Source organism: Pangasianodon hypophthalmus, chromosome 2 (assembly GCF_027358585.1).
Source record: "Pangasianodon hypophthalmus isolate fPanHyp1 chromosome 2, fPanHyp1.pri, whole genome shotgun sequence".
NCBI lineage: Eukaryota > Metazoa > Chordata > Actinopteri > Siluriformes > Pangasiidae > Pangasianodon > Pangasianodon hypophthalmus.
The window spans coordinates 33495550-33521434 of NC_069711.1; the positions used below are offsets into that span (position 1 = coordinate 33495550).

Genomic DNA, 25885 nt, shown 5'->3' on the forward strand with positions numbered 1-25885 from the left:
TTTGCTTTTAGTTTGTTTTTAGTTTGCGTTCAAACAGTTTGAGCAGCAGATTAACAGAGAAGATATGTTGCTATAACGTTTATTTCTGCTACTCAGTCATTATAATAGTTTACTATCTTGAAATAATATTTTAAGTTGGTCATTTTATTCTCGTCAAAGCAGTGAAGCTGTTTTTTAACTTCCTTTGTCTTATAAACTTTAATTTACATTATACATTTGACATTAAGTTATGAAAAACGATGTTTTTTAAGATTAGATTGGCGAATAATAAGTTTTTAAAGAATCTTACGTGCTCCATTTTAAGCTAGATATTTAGATGATGCAGATTCTATTTAATCTTGCTAAAAAAAATCACGACATCCCAATCACGAACCTCACACATCTTGTTGTCTATTGCATCCTCCTACTTTTCTGAAAAACTGTAAACGCTCGAGGCTTTCTGATGTTCATTTCAGACACACCTCAGAAGCAGTGCTGACTAAGCATAAACCAACCCCAGGGCATTTTGGCACATATGCTTGCAATGCATGATGGGTAATCCATAATATATAATGAGCCCTTGTCCACCAATAATAACAATGCACATCTAACAGGAAGTCTGAACAGGTTCTACGCATTTTAGCGTTTTTTTTAACTCGTCGTAAGAACCCTGTAAGATTTGGGACTCGTTGCACCTGAGCACATTGACAATTTATTAAAGAAGAATTTAATCAGTTTGCGCCATGACCGAGAACGGTTTTACACCCTTATCTCTTTACTGCTTAATGATTGTCTGGGACATGATTAAATTATTGTTAAAAGTTAAAATGTGTGACCCTCCCGTCTCTCATTATCTTTCACTCTTTTATCTCTCTCTCCCTCTGTCTTCACCAGGCGGCTTTCCGTACGGATCTCGGCGCTCTGTTGGATCAGGTCGGAACAGGGAAAGAGTCTCTGAGTTTTATGAAGAGACGGATCCGCAGGTTGGCAGCGCAGTGGGCTACAGCCGCCCAGAGACTCGACCTGAAGCTGCGCAGACGATGGAGGGAGCAGAAGAAGGTGAGATGGAAGGAGTTTCACTCAACATCATGCAAAATTTATAGGAATTAATATCAGTAAAATCACCAACTTTCACGGGTTCTCATTAAAGCTACAAGCTCTCAGGAAAGATTATAAACTGCATTCTGATTGGTCAGAAAGTGTTGATTAAGTTTCTATAACAGCAGATCTGACAGTAGTGCAGCTGCAGATTACAGGTTTAATGCACTTGTTCTAATACCTTATGGTTTCTATAGTAACAGCTCATTCACAGAGACTTGTAGTGAAGTTTTCTTTAACATTTATGGAAGGAGTCTCCAGTATCAGCGCTTTCTGACAGTCAGAGGCAAAGCTTGCTGCAAGAGTTAAGTTTTTCGACATCTTCAGGACAATGGAGTTTACACTTTTTTAGGTTTCTTGGTAACAGGATGCATTATTTGTCTTATTAACTTAAAAAAAAGAGAAAAAAGAGAGGCTGGTGAGGGAAGAACTGTTTATAGCTGCTATAACTTCTCATTAAACATAGCTAGAAACAGATAAAAATTACATGTCATTTATTAATTTGGAAAAAAAAATGCAGTTGTTGGTAAGTTACTGTGGTTTAAGAGGAAGAAATCACTTCGGGATGTGCTTTTAAAAGAAAATAATCAATTTGCATGACATGAGTGTTTTAGTCCTTACTAATTGTACTGTTTTGGTGGTGCATCTTTAAATCCAAATATTAACACATGTGACTCCTAGTGTTCTCATTTATGAGTGATGCATATCATCTCTACTAATTACAGCAAACGTTTGTTTAAAAAGATTTGTTTTAAATTCTTAGACATTCAGACCTGACTGGATATTCCTCCTTCTCCATTTACGCTTGAATCCACTGTTGCTGCGAAGGGGGTCTTTATTTTTGCACCCTGTCGGTATTTTAGCTCGAATGTATGATTCTGCAGTTGCACCATGAGGATTTGTTCCTTTCTTCAAGACATCATTTACCACTCTTCCTGCAATTTTATTCTTCCTGGAGGATTATGGGACGGTCCTCGCGAGTGTTTTTAATTGATCGTCCGCTTCCCAGTTTACCTGCCGCCGTGTCTCGTCCTAAATAAGCTAACCATGTCTAAAAATAGCACTCTCTCCACTGATTTATCTCTCTGTCTATTCTCCCCTGAGTGTGTGAAATGGATTTTTTATCTTCGAACTTTGTGTGCTATCTCAACGCCAGCTGTTGCGATCACTTTCTTTTTCGCCTATCCAGAGTGCTTTATCATCCACAATTAAGGGAAGGCAGCGAGTCAGAAGCTATTTGCCGTCTGCTGTGGATAACGGATCGCTCTGCAGTGGGAACACAGGGTGTAATTGCAAAATGAGATTTCTGCGCCAGATAGTCGCGAGTGTGTGTGTTTCGGTCTACAACAGGCTGCCATTTTGTACCCTTTTTTCAGAGAATCCGTTGCGGATTAGCCTTAGAGGCCTAGCGTCTATTCGAGCAATGGTGCTGTGATGGCAAGGAGATTTATAGATCCATCCTGGGTGATTACCCATGTCTGATGTGTATAGAAGTCATTCAAGGCTTGATGCACTCCATTTCCCAGCATCCCTCATGATCGGGAAGTCTTTTTTTTTTTTAATTGAAGGTGATTAGCATTAGCTGCACTCTGTAAGTGCATTCGGTGCTGTGAGTGCTGTTTCAGGTTGTACAGGGAGGTAAAGACGAGGTGTTTTCTGTAAACAGAGCAATCCATCCTCATTACAAGCGTGTCTGTATGTGTGTAGAGAAGGACACACACTTGATGCCTGCGTCCCAGCAGTCCCTGGATGTCGCTGATTCCAGCTGGTTGGAGACGAACTCGACGCACATCGTTAGCCGTCGTGGCAGGCTGCACAAACAGAGCATTTCTACCAACCTGAGACTCTGAAACCACAGCAGAGGCTTTCACATGGTGCCAGACTGTTTTCCGAGTAACGTCCATCATGTTACTAGAACACACACCAGTGGTTTTGGTGGAAGAGAGTAAGTAAATGTAGCGTGACTTCAGAATAATCTAGTTTGACAGAAACTGTTTGAAGCGAAACCAGTGAAACATTACAAAAGATTAAGATTAGCGTGACGAGCAGGAAATTATCACATCATGATATACGATATTTATCACTATATATACTGATGTGTACTGAGGTTTTGCTAACAAAGCACCAACAAGGAGCACTATACTCTGACTCTGGCTAACATGTATTAAAATTTCATTTCCTTTACGAGGAAAAGTAGGGAAAATAACTATCGATACAATAATGGCCAGTTTGTTATTTTTTATAAAGGTGGTAATGACGATACCTAATAAAGTGTATCAAGTAAGGAATAAACCCCACAACAGCAGCACGTCCTGAAGTTCTTTTCCTTTTATATCACTGCAATTTGCCAACGATTAGGTTTACTTATTAAAGAATGATGTGCTGTAATTTTTATCCGTTTATAATTACATTAGGTTCCCTCCGCAGCCTCTGAAGTTAATGAGACAAAATGCAGCTTGTCATGTTACAGAGAAACCAGAGAAACTTCTCTGTCCTGAAGATGTCGGAAAGCATAAAGTTTTTTTAAAGTTTTTACCTCTGACACAGGAGACTCACTGATGGATGCCAATGTATCACGAGTGATAAATCTGCAAATTTTAACGCCACTCCTGGGTCTGATGGAATTATTTTTGTTTTACGTTCCACTGAGACAAGAAATTAGAATTAGCTGGAAATTGCTCACTATTAGCTTACATTTGCAATAGCTATAACGTCCACACTTCCATTAGCCGTGTTATTTGGCTACAATCTGTTCTAGACGATATGAAGTCAAACGGTTATTACTAAGCTGGTGACTTGCAAATGAAGCAACACATGGAGTCTTAATTAAAAAACTCATTTCTAAACCGTCAGAACCTGTTCAAAATGAGATTTTGATTGAGGTTAGTGATAGCAGCAGCAGTAATGTGATCCCCAGGCTTCACACCACCGCAGTGCTCAATTCAAGGTCGTTTCTTGACCTGGTAAACTCAGTGAAGGAGTAGAAGCCTGTTCACGCTTTGAGGAAAACTGCGGCACTCCGCGGACATTAGCAGTGTTTTGGGCCATCTGTGGGCACCAGCTGGGGGTTGAAGAGGTCATTTCAACATCGACAAGTCACATTCTTTTTCTGAATGATACACCAGCTGCTCTAAATGCACACCGCTAACATTGTTTAACCCAGACGGCTAGCATGCTGTCCTCTGGCCCTGAGCTAGTTAGCATTCCGCTTGGATTTTTCAGCCATTACAGTGTGCCATGAAGGAATATTTCCCACAATGAAATATCTCATCCTTTCCACATCAAACACACAGTAAGAAATATTGAAGGTCAAGCGTGGCAGGAGTGGTGATGTGTATCAGGCCGTGTCAGGGTTCTAGCAGTGATCTCGATCACTTATCTACCACACGCAGCGTCCTTATATCACCGCTCAGCTGATCTCTGATCTCTCACAGTTTCCACTCGCTCAGGCTTGTCTTTATCGATCTCCTCACGCCGCTCTGACACCTGTTCCCAGATCAGCACTCAGCCTACTGTCAGGTTTGCTTAGATTGGCTGGGGGCGTGCCGTTGCGTATCTCACACACTATTGGCTGTTGTATAAATCAGTCACACACTTCGATACACCATCTGACTTCCTGTTTCAAAAGGAAAACATTAGAAGGTCAACAGAATCATACCGTGGTTGTCAATGAAGAGACAAAAAAAACCCCACACACAATATAAATCGCACAGAAAGATGTAAGGATTAAAACATGACATTAAATGTAATTATAAATGGATAAAAAGTACGATGTCATTCTTTAATAAATAAAACAATTATAACTGCTGTGATAGACGAAAATTAAAACATTCTGTATCATGCTCTTACTGCGTTACTGTTATCACTTAGAAGTTGATTGTTTTCCAATCACAGTATGTCCCGGAAGTGTTTTATTTCTCTTATACCACAGCAATTTGCCAACAATTACCATCTCACACTTTCAGAATCACACCAAGAATACACAAAATGTAACGTCCAGCATCCTGAAGATGTCAGAAAACTTCAAGTTCCAGCTTTTACTTCTGACTTTTACAAAGCGCTGACACTGGAGACTCCTTCCATAAATGTGAAATAAATGTCTCCTTCACCATAGCAACGATTACAGACCTTTTTGAACTCTGTTTATGTGGTTGCTAGTCCATGTGAACAAGCTGTTACTATAGAAATCGTACCGTATTAGAACGAGTGCGTTAATATAAACCTGCTGTTACAGAAAATTAATCAACACCTTCTGAGCTTTGAGAATTCAGCAGCGTTGTGTGCTATAAAGTAAATATAATGAAAAGGTCTTCAAAAACCTGAACCTGCATTCTTAACCATTGCCTCTAAAAAAATAAATTTAATTTAAGAGTTTATTCTTCCAGGATGCAGTGAAACTATTCACAGTCCCTGGTGCATCTAAAAGAAAATGTGTTTTGATGTTCTGTGTAGAGAAGGTCAGCAGTTCTCTGCTTCCCTGCTTCAGAAACTTGTGCGTGGGAGAAACAAAAGTGGAACTGGGTCTTTTTCTCAGCCCACATGCCTGTAGCGCTGAGCTCCCCCGGGCTGTGCGGCGGCCAGGCCGTCTGAACGAGGAGGCAGAAAAGGAAAAGCCGTGTCTGACAACACCGCAGTGCTGCTGTGTAACGTGCAGCGCTGCTTTTTATAGCGTTCAGGAGCTATCAGCTCCAGTCGAGCTGTGATTTATCCAGGAAAATGGCCGCGTGAATATTCACACACCTGATGCTAAACACTGACTTTTTGTCTTGTTATGATTTTCTCTACTAATACCAAATTTACACAAAATTAACTGTCTAATATACACATTAGTGTGTAGACCACGCTGACCTTCTAAAGAAGATTATCTGAAAGTTTGGCCAAAAGCGTTTTTTTGTCCAATTGTAGCTACATTTACATGTAGCCTAATAATCTGCTAATAATCTGCCTGAGGATAATCCCTTTATTAGATAAAATCAGTAAATGTTATGACCCCAAACATTTTCCAATTTTCCTAACATTGATTATTTTCCTATAACAGCACACCCTGAAGTGTTTTATTTCTCTTATATCTCAGCAAATTGCCAACAGTTATATATATTTTTATTTTTTAGCATCTGTTATTTTTTAGGCAATATTCTCATCCTAGCTCTCCAGCCAAACAAAAGAAGCAAACATCACACACCAAACAGCTGAGCAGTTGGTGTAAAGGGGAAATAACTGTGTGATCAGGTGTCGCTCCTAATTGGCTAGAATGAAAACCCGCAGCCAATGTGTCTATTTGTGCAGAAATTTGTGCACCCTTGAAATAAGGTGTAGCTTCTGTTGTGACTGAAATGGAGTTGAATGAGTTTGTGTTGTGTTGTTTACTGGCCTGCAACTCTGACAGATGGTTTAAAATTATTGACCATCTGTCACAGGCTGGATGCAGCAATTGCAATAAATTTGATCTTTTATTATGAAGAAAGTTGGATGGTGTAGTGTATTTTTTAATTAACAAGACATCATAAAAACAGCAGAGAGCGAATCAGGAATGAGGTCTGAGCTTCTACTCAGTGACTGTTTACAACAGGGGGCAAACAGGCTGAAAAAATATTTCTAAATTCTTCCTTTGTTCTCTCTCTAACTGTTTTTTTTATCCCTGGAGTGACTCAACAGTAAGTGATTCAGAGACTCACTGACTCAGTCAATCAGTGACTCAAGGACTCACTGACTCAGCTGAGTCAGAAGCTCAGCAACTCAGTAGCCGCATGACTCAGTGAATCAGAGACTCGTCGACTCACTGACTCAGTCAATCAGTGACTCTATAACTCAATGATTCAGTGTGACAGTAGGTCAGCAACTCAGTAACCGGATGACTCAGTGAATCAGAGACTCACTGATTCAGTCAATCAGTGACTCTATAATTCAGTGATTCAGTGAGTCAGTAGCTCAGCAACTCAGTAACCGGATGACTCAGTGAATCAGAGACTCATCAACTCACTGACTCAGCAACTCAGTAGCCGCATGACTCAGTGAATCAGAGCCTCATCGACTCACTGACTCAGTCAATCAGTGACTCTATAACTCAATGATTCAGTGAATCAGAGACTCATCGACTTGTTGACTCAGCAACTCAGTAGCCACATGACTCAGTGAAACAGAGCCTCATCAACTCACTGACTCAGTCATTCAGTGACTCTATAACTCAATGATTCAGTGAGTCAGTAGTTCAGTAACTCAGTAACCAGATGACTCAGTGAATCAGAGCCTCATCGACTCACTGACTCAGTGAATCAGTGACTCAGTGATTGTGCCTTGCCAGTGATGCATTTGCACATGGTTGTTTCATTTACAAAACATTAAAAAAATGTGAAAAAGTGTTCCAAGTAAATGTGTTTTGGAAGCTAAGAGCCCTTAAACAACCCTCTGGCGAAACCTTATAGGTTCTGTGTATAACTCTACAACACAGTGTTTCCTTATCTGAAAGAGTTCCAAGTAGGCCCTTTTTTGGGATCTAAGAACCTTAATTAGCAACTGAAGCCTTAAAGAACCCACTGGTGTAACCTTGCAGGTTGTCAATTTACCCAAAAGTCTGTTTTCCCTATTAGAACAGATTCCAAGTAGAACCCTTTTTGGAAGCCCATAATTATCCAATGAACTCTTAAACACCCCTTGAATAAAACGTTTTCCTGGTCGTGGAGTGACCCTGCCCTGCACCCGTTCTCTCTGTGCTAACCCAGATGTGTTAATTAGCTGATTAGATGAATCAGGTGTGCTAGAAAAGGAATAATGTTTAAAAATAGGAACATCTAGTAAAAAGAATAAGACAGTGTACTAGATTCTCAAAAAAAGTCAGTGATGGACATGTTTTTGTAAATTTCTGCCATCACGCACCGTGGAACAAATGAGAATTGGGACTTTAAATCATGCATCATTAATAACTAGCAATCAGCTATGACCATGTAAACGAGCTTAAAGCAGAAGTAACCACAATGCTGTACTTGGTTTCATTTTTCTGGGGCTTTAATGCTATATTTTTAGGTGGAAAAAGTTTTCTTTTGGATAACAGGCTTGTAGAGAGAAAAAAAGGCTTTTAAGATACAAAACACAAAGAAAACAGTGATGTAGGCTAAAGCAAGGGAAGGAATTAAAATAAACCCACAAAGAGCGTAATGAGCTGCCTCCCTGAGGAGCACAGTGATTTTAATCACTTCACTAAAATAGACTTTCACCTCACTGTGACAGCAGCATTCGCTCATTTCCCACATCTATTCAGCTAACGCCAGCACAATACACACGCTAACTGTCTTTAGCATAAAGTCTGAGTCATCTTCGCCGCTTCTGTAAAAATAGAACAAAAATTCTGTTTTTTCCCCCGTATTAATATTTGAATATTTATCTGGCTTTATAAAAAGTCTCTCAATGCACATACAGTTAAAAGTTCCCATAAAAGTTTCATGTATAACTCTTTATAGCACAGTGCTGTTGAATTCTCTCTTCTGATTGGTCAGAAGGTGTTGATTAATTTTCTATAACAGCAGCTCTGACAGTCGCGAAGCTGCACAGCACAAATTCTAATACTAACGTACTTCTAATACGTTATCGTCTCTATAGCAACAGCTCATTCACAGGGACGTGTACAGCGGACGCTTCACCACAAATAAACGAAATAAAACGTGTGTAATCGTTGATACAGTGAAGAGTTCTGTAAGTAGGTGTTTATTTAACATTTATGGAATGAGTCTCCAGTGTCAGTGCTTTGTAACAGTTTTCTTTAACGAGTTTACGCTTTACAGTTTCTCTGTAATATGAAAAGCTGAGTTTTTTTTGATGTCTTATTAACCTCCAGAGAGAGAAAAAAGACAGGCTGGTGAGGGAACGACTGTTTATCGCTGCTATAACATAAGTGAGAACTTGTTTTGCAGACATAAATGTAAATGTAAACATAAATGGATAAAAAGTATGACCTGTTGTTTTTTAATAAAGACAAATTGTAATCGCTGAAAAATTGCTGTGGTATGAGAGGAATAAAACACTTCAGGACGTGCCGCTGTTGGAAAAATAACTCACTTGTGGTGGTAACAGTAACTCAGCTTCATCACACCACCCCATCGTTGATTTTTTTCCTATAACAGCATGCCACAGAGTGTTTTATTCCTTACTTAGTAGACTTTTTCACGATCAGAGAGGGCACCTAGCTGCAATTTTGTAAGTGTACTCTATATTTCTATAATGAACATTATTTTTTTTACTGTAGCTATACATCTTCAATAACAACCATATTTACTGCATAGTGCACTAGGGACAAACCAAAGAACATTTTTGGGTGCTAGATGGATTTATTATTATTTTTTGTTTGTTTGTTTTCTAACTGCAGCATATTAGGTATCTAATTCACATATACTCTTAGAAATCAAGAACTTTTGAGGAGTTTTTCACTTTGGGGCGATACCATTTAAAGTTCTCTGTAGACCCTGGAACACAAGTTTCACTGTCAGAAAAGCTTCCAAGAAGAAGTTAGAAGAAGAAGAACCTTTAAACATGTCTTGAGAAAGTCTGAAATTCGGTGTGTGGAATGGAACCGTACTGTTTCGCCTGCCGTTTTTTTCGCGGTTCAGTTCTTGGCTCGTATTGAGATGAGACTTTGCTTCAGGATGTTTTGCCTTGTAGATTTAGCTAAAACTAATGGAATAAAGAATTTTAATCAGTAGTGCTGTTATTCATCAGTAGTGCTGTTATTCTGCAGATTCTGGTGCACGTGGGTTTCCTGACGGAGGAATCGGGCGACGTTTTCAGTCCTAAGGTTCTGAAAGGCGGACCTTTGGGAGAGATGGTGCAGTGGGCCGACATTCTCACGGCTCTCTACGTCCTCGGACACAACCTGAAGATCTCCGTCTCGGTCAAGGAGCTCCAGGGGTGAGTTGATGTTGTGTCATTCACAGATCAGCTGGTCAATGTGTGTCAATTTGATCATTTTTATAATGTGAGTGTAGATGATGAAGGACAATTATATTTCGTGAAAGTTGCCTGAATGAGAAACAAATGCAGTAGAAGCACTAAAAGAAATTTACTTTTGGCAGTGGGTTCATTTTGCGTTACTCGAGGTGAACTTCATATTCACAAATCTCCACATTTTGGAAGTCTGAGCCTATTGGAAGCAAAAGGACAGACTTTGGCCTCTTGTTTCTAAAAAAAAAATGGAGTACATATTTGCCTTCCTCTTCTCTTAAGGTTGCTTGTTGCTCAGTAGCTAGCTGCTCACGTCACGGAGAACAAGGAAACAGGAAATGTGTTATTGTTTCTATAGTGACAGCTTGTTTACAGGAACTTGTTTAGCAGACGCTCCACGTAAACTGATTTTAAAAATCTTTCTCAATAAGGAGATATTTAAAAAAAAGTTCTCAGTAAGGAGATATTTATTTAACATTTATGGAAGGAGTCTCCAGTGTCAGTGCTTTGCAACAGTCAGAGATAAAGCTGTAACTTTAAGTTTTCTGACACAGGAATGTCTTCAGGACTTTTTGCGGTTTCTCAGAGACATGATAAGCTATATTGCTACCTGTCTTCTTAGGCTGGTGAGGGAACGACAGTTTATAGCTGCTATAACACAACTAGTGTAACTATAAATGGATAAAAAGTATATGACTTCACTAAGCTATGATTTCTGGTTACAGTGGTGCCTCCGGGGGGAAGATGTAGGGAATAAAGCTGTAATATTTCCAGAAAAGAGATGATACTTCCACGAATACAGATGTGGCCACTTGGATCTTTACAGTAGCCTCATAACATTTTTTTTATTATTGTGTGTTTCTGACTCTGCATTTGGATGGTGGTGTATTTTTTTTATTAATCGTGCTGAGCTCTTGCATCCTGTCCCATAATTAATGTAGCTTTACTAATTTAATACCCTGGGATGAAACTGATGAATAGCAACACTTTCTAAGAAATTTGTGTACTAATGTTATGATCATATGCTAAGCAGCTTTGATGAATAATGTCTCGATCAACAAGAAGAGCCCTTCCTGGAACTGCTTCTGTCCTGGAATTGCACTCAGCTACGTGTTTTCTCGTCGATGATCAGCTGGTGTTGTACGATGACGTACGATGAGTCCTCTGAGAAAACCGAGATTTGACTCCTGCTATAAACAAAAATATCACATGAGAACACGAAAAATCCATGCTTTAGTCTTTAACATGCACTTCTTCCTGGGTTTGGTTTTGCCACAAACCGAAGGTTTGTTTTACGGCGGTTAGAGTAAGCTAGAATCCTTCACTCGTCTATTAGATCTGAGGTGCTGTATATCAGAAAAAGGAGTCACTCTGGAGTCACTCCGTTAGCCCACCTTAGCGCTAGCGTCAGTTAGCGTGGGCGCTGGCTACAGTACCTGAGATGGATCATTGGGGTGGGTGGCCACCGGCACACGATTGCTAGCATAACTCATAGCTAAGAGGCTTTAGTGTTCGCCGACTTTGCTTTATAGAGGCTGATATGGAAGCATACAGGACGTTGATGGCATTAGTTATTCATGGCGCGGTGTAGTGGCTGACAGGCTCATTCACTGGAGACCGATAGCAGCCATGTGCAAACCCCCTCAGCCGGAGTTATGGGGAGTCACGGTAATATATCAGCTCCTACCGAGGGAATTGTATGAAACATTTAGGGCTAGCGGAAGCCTAGAAAAGCCTTCAGTGCTATAGGTTTTTTTTTTTTCAGAAGCCATATGGCTATAACACTTAGCTTGTTGACTTAGCTGGGTTGACGTGAACAATTTCTGTAACAGGACTTCCGTTAAGACTCATAAGTTCTCTCCAGCCTGGATTAAGTCATTTATTTAGAAAAGAGTGAAACTCTTGTTATTTTTATCCGTTTATAGTTACATTTAATGTTGTGGAACGTCCGTGGAACAAGTTAGTTCCTGTTCTCACTTACATTATAGCAGCTATAAACAATCGGTCCCTCAACAGTCTCTTGAAGTTAGTAAGACAAAAAAAAAAAAAAACACAGCTTGTTATTTATTACCGAGAAAATCTGCGAAGTGTAAACTCCTCAGGCCTGATTTCTGAAAGCTTCATTTGGCTTCCTCTTCTGCATTCTACTCCATTTTATTCTCATTACCAATATCAAAGGCATGGATTAAAGCACTTAATTGTTTTTGCTTCTTCAAAGGATTATGTAATGAGGGTAATAATCCATCTGAGGAGGCTGGGGACATATATATATATATGTGTGTGTGTGTGTGTGTGTGTGTGTGTATCCCTTACTATTCAGATGATTTGAGCCAGGCAGTGATAGCAGAAGCTCTTGTCAGAAGTGCTGCTTTGTAATGAATTTGGTTTCAATAAAGCAGCTGTCTCCCAGCATGCATTTCTCTCTCTCTCTCCCTCTCTCTCTCACATTATCTTGCTTCCTCACAGAAATGACCTCTCTGAGTGTCGTCCTGCGATCATCTAAAAGCATTAAAACGGATTAATGCCGTGCTCTCACGCCACATCAGGCTCCTGATTGGCTGTTACACCAGCAGCGACCTCTAATTGGGTACCGAGTGGCCGATTAACCGATCAAACCAACCTCAGCTAGTTTGACATTAGCATAAAACTCTCCCTCTGCTACCCACAATCCCACTGTCATTTACTCTGCAGTGCATGCTGGGATGCACACAGTGCAGATCTGTGGTAAAGTGCACATCATCGCCGTGCTTTGGAAAAACATGTTTATGTGAAACACTGAGACATTACGCTGTGATCTGGTTTAGTGTTGGGCGTCATGAGGCTTCGAGAGATTAGCTTAACTAGCGTCTGCTCATCAGCGCTCTCGCTCTCTTTCCACTGATGTTTGGACCTATTTCCACTGGGCCGAGCTCGGCATAAAACCGGCTTAACCTGGAATAAAACGGAACCCTGCTATGTACATTTGATACAAATAAAATGCAATAATAATAATAATAATAATAATAATAATGTTATTATTTGCACAGCTCAAAGATTTGATAAGATTTTCAAAACAACATTACATTAATAATGAAATATTCTAAAAACATACCACAGACAATTTGCACTTTTATCCATCCATCCATTCTCTGTAGCGCTTATCCTACACAGGGTTGTGGGGTCACCTGGAGCCTATCCCAGGTAGCTGGGGCACAAGGTGGGGGACACCCTGGTCAGGGTGCTATCCCATCACAGGGCACAATCACACACACACAATATAGAGATGCCAGTCAGCCCACAATGCGTGTCTTTGGACTGGAGGAGGAAACCGGAGTAACCCCCTGAAGCATGGGGAGACCATGCCGGCTCCGCACACTTTTATTGTTATTTTTCTATTTGTTTATTTAGACTTGTTTTGCAATTACTAGGTGGTGGAGGCATTATGTTTCCGTGCGTTCGTCCGAGTTTCTTAGTAAGACGGTGTCTCTAGAGCAAGTGGTTGAATGTTTGTAGGATTTATATGGAATAATTACTGTAACTAGCAGGTGAACTGATTAGATTTGGGAACTGCTCCAAACAGGGTCAAGGTCACAGCAAGGTCAAACGTCTGAAAGAGTTTTCTTCAGTCGCTCCAGGGATACAAATTGTTTTTTTTTTTTTTTTTGGTAAACGCTTTTGTAACACATGCAGAGTGTGTAATGATGTATAATATTCATACATGTTATGCTGCATTTGACTAGAGGTCGTAACTCGAACACATGGAGGTCGAAAATGATGTAATTCCGAGCTCTGACTTCCCGCTTCTGAGGTAATTTGGATGCAGCAGTATTAGTAGTAGGACTGTAGCATTGCTCACACTAACAGTAGAAGAAACATCTCTGTTATAATCACACTGAAGAATATATGAAGTCTCTCTCACACACACACACACACACACTTTCACGCAGTGAAATGAAATGCTTTGTGTGCATAATAAGGTGTGGATGAAGGAGACGGCTGCTGATGAAATCGTTCTTTACAGCGCATTTCTCCAGCACAATGAGCTCAGAGCTTCTTTTCGGTTTCATTTCGAATTGTAAAGAATTTCATCTCTCAGGGTTTCTCTCTCTCTCTCTCTCTCTCTCTCTCTGTTTAATTTTCTGTGGTGTTTGGTCAAGTGTTTGTGAGTTATTGCTTTGTGTCGCTGTGTGTATGTACAGGTTGGTGTCATTCTCTCAGACATGAAGGATTTTATGATTATATAACAATTCAACAAAGACAGTCTTGATGGTGTGTGTGTGTGTGTGTGTGTGTTGTATCATGCTGCATAAGATTATACTGACAACTGTCTTATTACTTTTACCAGTTTAGTGCCAGACATTGAGGTGGAGACGGCATCGCGTTCTCGCCCAAGTTTTTTTTTGCCTTAACATGTTCTCACATGTCGTTCTTTTTTCAGCTTTCCAAATAAACGTTAAATTTAGACGCTTCATTCTCAGGAACCAGCCCAAATTCTAGTATAGTATGAGAAATGAATCATTGGTTATTTAAAAAAACACTTAACTTGGATTTTTGCTGTTTTGACATGAAGTGGGCGGAGCTTATATTAAGATTTTATATACAACCCCTGGCAAAAATTATGGAATCACCACACTTAGAGGATGTTCACCCAGCTTTTTTACTTTATAGCAAACAAACAAATCACAGATATGACACAAAAAAGGTTTTGTTCAATAGCTTAACATTCTGGTTTGTGAAATATACATAAAAAAATTTCAAGGACATTTTTTTTTATTAATGGCATGTCTTTTTCCAAATCAAGTAGAGGAAAAAATTATGGAATCACTCAATGTTGAGGAAAAAATTATGGAATCATCAACAAAAAAAAACACAATTAATACTTTGTTGCTCCTCCTCTGGCTTTTATTCTTTGAGGCATAGATCTCACTAATGAAAACAATATTCCCCATCAATCTGGTTCCAACTTTCTCGAATAGCAGTTGACAGATCAGCTTTGGACCAGTTTTTTTACTTTCCACCATAAATTTTCAATTGGATTGAGATCCGGACTGTTTGCTGGCCATGTCATTGAGGTGATATGCCTTTCCTGAAAAATTATTTCATCATCACCAAACCTATTTTCTATGGATGGAATGAGAAAATGTCCAAAAATACACTGTACAACTGTGCATTGACTGCTGAGGTAATGACTGCCATCTCCCCTGGTCCTTTACCTGACACGCAACCCAATATCAGAAATGAGTTGGGAAATTTGATTGTTTTCTTCAGGCAGTCATCTTTATATGTTTTGTTAGAACGGCACCAGACAAAAGTTCCAGCATCATCTCCTTGGCCAATGCAGATTCCTGATTCATCACTGAATTTCACTTTCATCCAATCATCCACACTCCATGATTGCTTCTCTTTAGCCCACTGTAGCCTTGTTTTCTTCTGTTTTGGTGTTAGTGCTGGTTATCTTTTGGCTTTTCTATATATAAATCTCATTTCATTCAGCTGGTTTCTTACAGTTCTGTCACAAACATTGACTCCTGTTTCCGCCCATTTGTTTTTCATTTGTTTTGTTGTGCATTTTCTGTTTTCAAGGCATAGTGCTTTGAGTTTTCTATCCTGATGCTTTGCCATCTTCCTTAGTCTGCCTGTATATCTACCTTTCATAACCTTCCCATTAAGTTTATACATGCAACAAATTTTAGACACAGCTGACTGGGAGCAACCTCTTTGGCCAAACTCCATGTTGAAATTCCTTGTTGAAGGAGTTTTATAATCCTTTCCATTGTTTCAACTGACAACTCTCTCATTGGAGCCATGTTTCCTTTACATTAGCCAAGTCCAGCAGCCCATTAAAGTGTGTAAGCACTCCCTTTTAACTGCTGACTTATTAGCATTTTTAGACTTGTCCCAGTATTTGTTTTAGAAATGGAAATTAAAAATTGATTCCATAATTTTTTCCTCAACATTGAGTGATTCCATAATTTTTTCCTCTACTTGATTTGGAAAAAGACATGCCATTAATAAAAAAAAATGTCCTTGAATTTTTTTTATGTATATTTCACAAACCAGAATGTTAAGCTATTGAACAAAACCTTTTTTGTGTCATATCTGTGATTTGTTTGTTTGCTATAAAGTAAAAAAGCTGGGTGAACATCCTCTAAGTGTGGTGATTCCATAATTTTTGCCAGGGGTTGTACTTTATTATGTTATATACACTGGGATTTAAAGGTTCTACGAAGAGCCCTACAACAGAGCATTTCTATTTTCATTAAATATTCTTGAAAGTATGATGGCATGTTGTGCAAAAAAAAAAAGCCAAAAAAAAAAAAAACATAACATAACGTCAACGGAGCAAGCATGTTTTTTAGCACACTTATCTCAAAACACACTAGCATGCAGCGCTAACATGCTGTTTAGCTAAATGCTAGCTATCCTGCCCATCAACTTCTTTCCGGATGTTTGACAAGATGAAACAGGTTCTTTGAGAGGTCAAATAGTAGCTATTACATCTCTTGATGAATTATGAAACCTCAAAAATGTTAAACATTCCAGGGGTAATTAGCGAGCGGAGGTGTTTCATTAATAAGTGTGTGATGAGGATGAGCTTGTCTCTGTTACTGGACAGCGAGTCTCAGTGGGTCTCAGTAATGGCGTTAAAAAGGAAACAATTCTCTAAGATGAACACTGATGTGAGGTGTGAAGTGTGAGAGACGTCCTCAGGGACGGAGACGTGAAGGTGGCAGACGGACACGAATCGCTCGGATCAGACCACACGCTGTACTGCATGAGCACAGATCCACAGAGAACGCCATCAAAAGCCGAGGTCAGGGAATATCAAGGCCAACTGCAAGGAGAGCTATTGATCATTCTAATATATGATCAATAAATATTTTTTATATATATATATATATATATATATATATATATGTATGTATAAATTAATTTATAGGCTAAAGGTCTCATAGTAATTGTAGTCCTAAGCCATCGTAGCATAAATGTTCATATGAATTGTGGTCCATCTTCATGGTTTTTCTGTGGTACCATCTTCAGTAATCTCAGTGATCTTCAGGCTGTCCATGTGGGGCCATCCTCAGCAGCAGCAAGTGATTTCCAATTGATGAGAACTTCAAGCAGAAGTAAGCAAGTCCAAGGTCTTATCCCGTCTAGTGTTGCGAGTTACATACTAGGTAAAGTTGGTCAGGGTCTTTGAGATTTTATCATTCAAATCTCCATTTATTATGGGCAGTGCACTGGGATTCCGTGTCTGCAGGTCTGCGACAGTGGACTGAATGACGTCACAAGCTTGCACCGCCATTGCCAATGGTGGAATGTAAACAATAACAACAATGGCAGCTGAAAACTCCCGGGGCAGATAGTATGGCCTCAACCCAATGGCCAGCAGCTCAACCTCAGGCATGCAAATTGTTGCCTTCGTAGTAACGTATCCTGGGTTACACCATTTGGAGTTAACAAAGTCAGCAAGTCCTCCACCCGATTTCATACCACACTGTTTCTCTCTGTTTACTTGAACTAGAGAGAAGCCGGCTAGTTCCACTGAACAGTCAGGTATTTTACCCTTTCAGCCATGTCTCCGTTAGACATACCACACTGCACTCGTGGTACTCGCGCTGTCCACTAACCAGGGCCGAGAGTTCGTCCATTCTCTTCTCTTCTCTCAGACTGACAGTGAGACAGAAACTCTGTGTGTTATAGGTGACTGAGCAGCAGCTCTGCAGTTCACAGTTAAAGAAAAGCTGCTGATGTTTCATTTTTCATGTTTGAGCTCTCAGAGTGACAGAAGCAGCAGATTTCCTCTCAGACACAGACATGACACATCAATAATCAGTGTGTATGTGTGTGTATGTGTGTGTGTGTATGTGGGTAGTTCTGATTACTTAAGAGTGTGTGACAGGAACCTTGCTATCCCCACTCTCTCACAGTTCTCCACACCCTGCATCATTCTTTTATACATTGCTGTAAATGAGAAACGTCTCGGCCGTGTGTGTGTGTGTGTGTGTGTGCTGATTTTATTATTATTATCCGTGTGAGGAAGGGAAAGTTGTGAGATTATTTGGAACGCTGCTGCAGGAGTATTTCAGTGACGGGATTGCGAGTGTGTGTAGGTCAGCTTGTACAAGATGTTGAGGCTCTCGAGCACTCAGGTGTGAAATTAAACCCACAACATGATGTGTTGATTTCAGTGACGACGCACACACACACACACACACTAAAACACACACACAAACACACACACACATACCGCCAAACTCTCTCCATTACTATTTCTCTTTCTTGTATATTAATCTTTCAAATCCCTTTTTTTCTCCATGTATCACTTGCTATTTTCTCTCTGTCTGTCTGTCTGTTCCTCTTTCTCTCTCTCTCTCTCTCTCTCTCTCTCCCCCTGTCTTTCTGTCCGTCAGTCCATCTTTCGCCATCTCTCTCTCTCTCTGTTTCTCTCTCTGTCTTTCTGTTTGTTCATCTTTCTCTGTCTATCTGTCTATTTAAGACTAAAAGAGCTAAACAGCTGACTAAATGCTAGTGAGGTTCAGATTATGGCTGGGTGCACTAGGGGAGAGAGCGAGAGAGAGAGAGAGAGAGAGAGAGAGAGAGCATAGAGCATAGAGCAGAAACAGTTTAGAAATGTGTAAAGATCGGTGTTTACAGTGCTGCTGGTTGCAGCAAGACATGTATCAGTCTAAAGCTCATACTTTACACCTTTGTATTCGTGCAGTGTGTTTCCAGTGGAAATATGGGTACTAGATGGTACTAGGTACTCCACTACATAGTGTTTGACACAACCATAGTGCAGGTTCTGGTTCTTTACGCGTTCCTCTGGTTCTGTTTAGCATAAAGTTCCTCATAAGTTCCTCATCATGTCTTCATATTTTATATAGCAATGCAAATTCCAATAAAATATTAACAAACATTTTTAAATTATAAGTAAGAGATGAGGAAGAAAAGGGAGCCAATAAAATCGTCTTTTTGATACATATTTACAAATAATTTCATTTCAGCTTGTTACACTCAGTTCAACAGACTCAGAATATCAGCTCTATCATATCATACAAATATAATATTTAAAAGAACATGATTAAAAGATGATTTATGCTTCAACATGCAAAACTAACATGGGTAATTAAACATTATTAATTTAATGCAATTTAGTTTAATGCCGTTAACTTTTATAATTAAGTTCTTTTTTTTTATCAGTGGAATGAAATTCAGAATATGTTGAAACATTTTATTATGATAACATTCAGTGTGACAATAAAATAAAAATAAAGTTAAAAATCAGTAAAACGGAAGTAAATAAGCCATCACTTTTTTTTTAGCATGATACCATTCGGTTGTTGTGTTACTTGAGAACTGATTTGTTCACGTTGTTTATCTGTTTATCTGAAACAGCATAAGAATAAGAGTCAATAAAAACAGAAGTAAAGTAATAAATAAAGTAAATAAGCCCTCTCTTTTTCTTTCTTTCTTTCTTTTCAGAATTGTAACTCATTTCTTTATGCAAAAGTGTTTTTTTAACTAGATTGTATAATATGATTTTTTTTTTTTTTGATTCTGTGGTTGATTGTTGGCTTTACATTATTTTTTTTTTTTCATTTGAGAATGCTTAATTGAATTTGTCTGCTTTATTTAATCTTTTTTTTTAATCACAGATTGTATGATTGTATTATTCATGATTATTTCCTCGTGCTAATGTTCTGCTGTCAGTTATAATTCCGTTTCTATTTTCTTCCTCCCACTAGTCTCAGCAGGACGAGGCTCTTTGTTTATTAATAATAAATAAATGAATAATGTAACACCTGCTAGATAAACTGAGCTGATAAAAAGGTTTATGCTGGAAAATCATTTTTAATATTCTTACACTTATAAAAATATAAAATAGAAAATTAATATAAGATTGAGTTGCTGAGTGCCAGAAGTGTGCACTTTATCTACTTTACTACCATATTGATTTATTTAACAGCTCTTTATACCGTGTGTGTGTGTGTGTGTGCGTTTAGAGCCAGCAGTGTATAGAAAATAACATTTATTTAAATTATTTAATCTCTAAGTCAGCCAAAAGTGAGAAGAACAAAGTGGAGATTGTTTTTAAAGGAAGTTCTGATTTGGCAGCATTTTTTATTCATATATCCTTACAACATTAATTTTTTGCTAATGTATAAATAATGACCTTATTTTAATGTTTAATGCATTAATATGTAAAGCAGATCATTTTAATTTAACCGTAATCTGATTGAAACTCCATCTGCCAGACAGTTCATTATTTTTAAATTGATTTTTCTTTTCTTTTTTTTTTTTTTACACTGAACATGCGCGATTATGATTTATGATCAGAATACATTTGCAAATGATTCATTTTTCCTTCCCACCTCATTATTCACTCTCTCCATCACACACACACACACACACACACACACACACACACACACACACACACACACCCTGTTTCTCAAAACGTTCTCGCTGGATCGCTGTGATCTCTCTAAACATTCCACAGCATTAAGTGTAATAAGTTAAAAATTGTAATTGTTGGTAATCGTAATTGCTGTGGTGTAACAGAAACACTGACAGTGTGGTGTGATGAAGCGGAGTCACTGTCACCAACCCGAAGTTGATGATTTTCCTGTAACAGCTCTTCCTAAAGTGTTTTATTCTTCTCATAAAACAACAATTTGCCCATGATTACAATTTCTTATTAATTAAATAACAACACATCATACTTTTTATCCATTTATAGTTACAGTTAATGTTGCAGAACGTCTGTGAAACAAGTTCTCACTTACATTATAGCAGCTGTAATCAGTCGTTCCCTCACCAGCCTCTCTTTTTTCTCTCTCTTGAAGTTAATAAGACAAAAAAGCAGCTTGTCGTTTTTTTGAAAAGCGTAAAAGCGAAAATCGTAAACTCTTCTGTCTAGAAGATGTTACACTTAAAGTTACAGCTTTACCTCTGACTGGTACAAAGCACTGACACTGGAGACTCACATTTCTCTTTGCAAAAAAACCTCACCATATCAGCGATTACACACGATTATGTGTTTAATTCCCTGGGAATGAGCTGTTACTATAGAAACGATAATGTATTAGAACGAACACGTTAATACAAACCTGTGATGTGCAGCTGCACTACTGTCAGAGCTGCTGTTATAGAGAATTAATCACCACCTTCTGACCAATCAGAATCCAGAATTCAGCAGCGCTGTGCTATAAAACATGATTAACAGAAGGCTGTAATTCTCTTAAAAGCCATTTAATGATACAGAATGCCAGGCACTTTGGCGAGAAAAAGACGAGTGAACGGCGAGGGCTTCGTAAATCTCTGAGTCCAGACACAGAAACTCAATTAGGCAGCAGCTAATGTAATATCATATCCAAGGACTTATTTCACAAGTGTAATGAGAGAGAGAGAGAGCAAGAGAAAGAGAGAGAGAGAACAAGAGAAAGGGAATGAGAAAGAGAGAGAGAGAGAGAGAGAGAGAGAGGGAAAGGGGGAATTTCAGCCCAATTAAATAAATTAGACTGATCCTGTAAAGGCAGAGCAACAAAACACTCGTGTAGAAAGGAAAATGAGAACACACGAGTACCTCTTTGCTTCCTCCATTTCCAATTTCTATTAATGGAGGCGGTTTTAGAAATGCAGCACGCATCAAAAACAACATGTGAAGATGAAATTTTATTACTTTCAGCCCAAGATAAGATTTTAAAACAAACACATTGAGATGATGGATAACTTTTTTTCAAGTAATGGCTTAATTTCACACAACAATACACTCCATTAACGGTACTCCAGGTTGTCCCTCTGGAGGAACCTTTAAAAGTTCTTGCTACGTAGACTCCTACAGCAAAGTGTTTCCAAAGTGGAACCATTTCCTTCTTCAAGACTATGGACCCTAAAGTACCCAGTGAGCCCTTAAAGAATTTTTTATACTAAGTACCAAATGTTAAACTCCTGACAGGTTCTATGTATTAAGAAGAAAATAATGAGCAATGCTTTGAGGTTTGTTCTGCACACTGTTCCAGGTTGGAAAAAAAAAAGTTCTTCAAGGGTTCTTTAAAGATAATTTGGTTTTATAGGTTAATTGGATAGGGGTTCTTCACTTCAAGAAAAGACCTTCTTCAGACGTTCTTTAAGGGTTCATTGGATAATTATGTGTCATTTGCTTTCTTTTAGGGTTCTTAAAGGGGTAATAAGAGAAATTAAGGTCCCTAGCTTTTAAAGGGGTTCTTTGAGGATTGTTTGGTTTGATTGAATTAATGAATAAGGGTTCTTTATTTCCAACAATGATTCTTCATGGGTTCTTTAAGGGTTCTTGGATAATTAAAGGTTCATTCCATTTAAAAAAGGCGCTCAAAGGGTTCTTTAAGGATAATGATGTTTTACAGGATAATTGGTTAAGGGTTATTCACATAAAATAATGAGCTGTTTTCACTTCCGCCAGTGGATCAAACAAAGAATCTTTATTGTTCTACATTTTCCATTAGTGTATTTTATGGCGTGATTAGCAATTTAGTTATTTATGCTTAACTAACATGCTTTAATGAAAATGCCTTGTTATGAATTTTACTTTACTTGTTAATGATATAACAAGCCAGGTGCACTTAGAAAAGGGTTCTTTGAGGGTTCTTTAAGGGTTTATTGGATAATTAAGGACAACTAGCAAAAAAGGTTTGATCCCTCCAAAAAGGTTTGATTTGGAAGGACATTCTAAGAGCCTTTAATTTAAATCTCACATACGATAATATTATAATATTGGAATCAGGAATCATGCTTCTTTTAACAAAAGGATATCACTAAAATTGTTTTAAAATAATTAAAATAATTTCAGACCTACTAGTACTCGGATGAACTGGTGCTAGGGATCCTTCAGGTACGTACTGTGCATCTCGAATCATCTGTCACTAGTTGAGTTTCAACATTAAAAAAAAACAGGTGACCTGCATTCAAGTCAGAATTTGTGCATAATTTATTGATGTAAAAACATGAAGGCTTTAAAATGTAAATAAATAGAACCTGAGTAAAGTAATACATTAGCATTAGCAACACACACACACACACACACACAAGCTTCCATTAGCCGTTAAACAGGACTCAAAGGGCTGGAGAATGTTATCCAGCACTAAAACAGTTGGGTGTGTGTGACGGGTTTGTAGATGCAGCTGTTCCTCTCACCCCGGTGAGTCATTAGCGCTCTGGAGTGCACTTCAACACCATCAGCTAGGGCACATTAAGAAGAGAAAGGCTGAAGAGGGCATCCATTATCTGCATGAAGAGGACCGAGAAGGATCTGAAATCAGCAGCGGAGAGAGAGGATGAAAGAGGAAACCATATTTAATGGACGCTATCATTTCCTCGGGTGTTAAGTACTGTCATTGTAACCCTCTTGTACCACAATAGCCTACAGACTCACCACCTCCAGCCATACCTACAGTCCCTCACGTTTTTACATACATAGCCACGCTGAAGTGGAACTTCAGGCAAATTTGAAGCACGTCTTTTCATTTTAACGCTACGCTACAACGCTCTAATGTTCTCTAATTTTGGATTCTGATTAGTCAGAAGGTGTTGATTAATTATCTATAACAGCAGCTCTGACAGGATTTATTATATTTAGATTTCTTAATTTATTTTATAATGCTGTCTTAAATCAGTATAACGCCTGTATCATGCTGTGGTTGTTGCCTAATACAGGTCACACTTGCATACACGTGATGAATAATGTGTAAAAGTCGATCCCTTCTGCCAGTCATTTATATCCCACTCTGTCTTTTCACCTGTTTAAGCACTTTGTAGCAGTCACAGCTGACCATGTTGCATTTTTTGCCTCATTTCTGTGGCCATTCCCCTCCTAAAACATGAATTATTGATATGCTTTCCAATCCAGACCCCCTAAACAAACAGTATGCTTCAGAAAGCCATATGTGAGCGGCACAGGGAGGAAAATTGCCTCATAAGTCATGTTCTGGAGCGGCATTGTGAAGCGTCCTGCTATAACCAAGGCTAGCCTTTAAATTCCTCATCGAGGAGAGACGGACACGAGGCACAAGAGGCCAGCGAGGCATTAACCTCGAGGCCATTCATCACACAGAGCGAAGGAGAAAGATGGAGACCGCTCACAAAAAACGACATCCAATATGGCCGCTGGGAGAACATAGCTGGAGAGCGTAGTACAGGAGGAAGAAGGTGTTAAATGTCCTCAGACACAGAGAAAAATAGAGAGAGAAGGCTTTCAGACACAGTAAAGCCTGTGATTTGTCTGTCGAGTGTGAGCACTGATTGAAGAGCAGCCTGACACTGGAGGAGAAAAAAAAAAGATTAGCTCTCTAAAATGACAAGTTCAGAGAAAATGAACTAGTTTCTAGTTAAGGTGCAGCAGGGAGCTTGCGAGTTGAAATCCAAGGCGTGTCATGCAAGCAGGTGACGCTGGCAGGTAGCGCGTCGCTCCTGTCATTCATAATTTCTCTCGTGGGCGTGGCCTGTCTAGCATTTTTTTTCTGCTTCGATGAGAAACAGTAGTGTATATTTATATATAGCTTCTGAAGTTAGCTAGTTAAATACAAATTAAATAATGATCAGAAGTAGTGTGTGTGAAAATTGGTTGTTTGACTTACGTGTTAGGTAACGTTGTAGCAACATTGTAGCAAGCTAGCAAGCTAACTGTGCTAGTTACGTAAACTCACCAGAGGCACCAGTGGTCTCGGCTACTTCCTTCCAAGCTTTACCTCTATACACTTAATGAGAAGTCGTATGTGACAGGATAAGTTATAGGTTTTTCTTCCAAACAATAAATGAGAACTAACAGCAAGCAGGAAATAAATAAAGTTGTGAGCGGAGAACTGAAGAAATGCCGGAGCACATGTGCCATAGGATTGGTCTGAGAAATCATTCGAGCCACTCGTTTGGATTTGTCACTTTACAGCAGCATACCTAATTTGCATAGAATTGAGAAACTCTCAGTTCAAATGTCACTTTGTTTCTGTTGCTTGCCATCGTCAGTGAAATCGCTTCTCAGTGTCACACACGCTCGCCTGCCACTTCGTCACTCATTAGTGTGAACGTAGGGTTAAAATCCCAGAGAGGTGTAAAAGTCTGAATATAAAATCTGATAAAATGCTCAAACAGCTAAACTGAATGTTCACACTGATCTGAGACTGTCCTAATGGTTCCAATCGTCTCAGGAGCTAGACTTGTAGCTGTGGCTAAAGAGTCTGGTACGTCCCATCATTAACTCTGGCCAAGAACATTCTGGAGCTTTTTTTTTACAGGAAGATGTGATGCACTGAACTTTTAGTTCAATCCAGATCTAGAATGGATCTTGCTTAAAAAAACCCCATAGTGTCTGTTAACGCTTTTTTTTTCTTCTTTAATTGTATAGAAGTGTAAATCCAGCCAATCAGATTGCAACTTTCAAAAGCTATCAGGCACTCTGGGGCTGAGAGTAGGTTTCAGGTAGAACTCCTTTAGAAATCCATCAAAAGAACCTCTAAGGAACATTTTTTTTCTTCTAAAGGGTGTTGAGAAACTTTTACTGAGAAAAAAAATGAGGCTAGTTTTATTGATTTATTGATTCAGTTGTGGTGTGTGTTCGTGTAGCAGTGTTGCTGGAGGCACTTGCACACTTGGTCAGTTTTCAGGACTGATTTGCTCTGTGTGTGTGTGTGTGTGTGTGTGTGTGTTTGTGTGTGGGGTTATCGATCGGACCACAGGCCACCCAGACGGACTGCAAACACCCAAAAACTCATTACGTCTTGATACACTCGTCTGTGGAGTTACTCAGAGTCGTTTGGAAACGTTCCCAGTAAGTCATCATCGCTAATGTAATGTGATGATGGAAGAACGGTTGCAAGCGAGTCATGGCTAATGTCAATGAGTTCGACACTCTTCCGCTTTCACACTC

General features: G+C 39.0%; 1 protein-coding gene across 1 annotated transcript in view; it reads left to right on the forward strand.

Annotated features, from left to right (window-relative positions):
- LOC113538230 (alpha-1,6-mannosylglycoprotein 6-beta-N-acetylglucosaminyltransferase B) overlaps nt 1–25885 on the forward strand; it is a 104466-nt gene that overhangs the window by 57329 nt on the left and 21252 nt on the right. The window contains exons 7-8 of the mRNA XM_053232063.1: nt 874–1038; nt 9803–9972. Of these exons, the coding sequence (XP_053088038.1) occupies nt 874–1038; nt 9803–9972 (335 nt within the window). The remainder of the gene's footprint in view (nt 1–873; nt 1039–9802; nt 9973–25885) is intronic.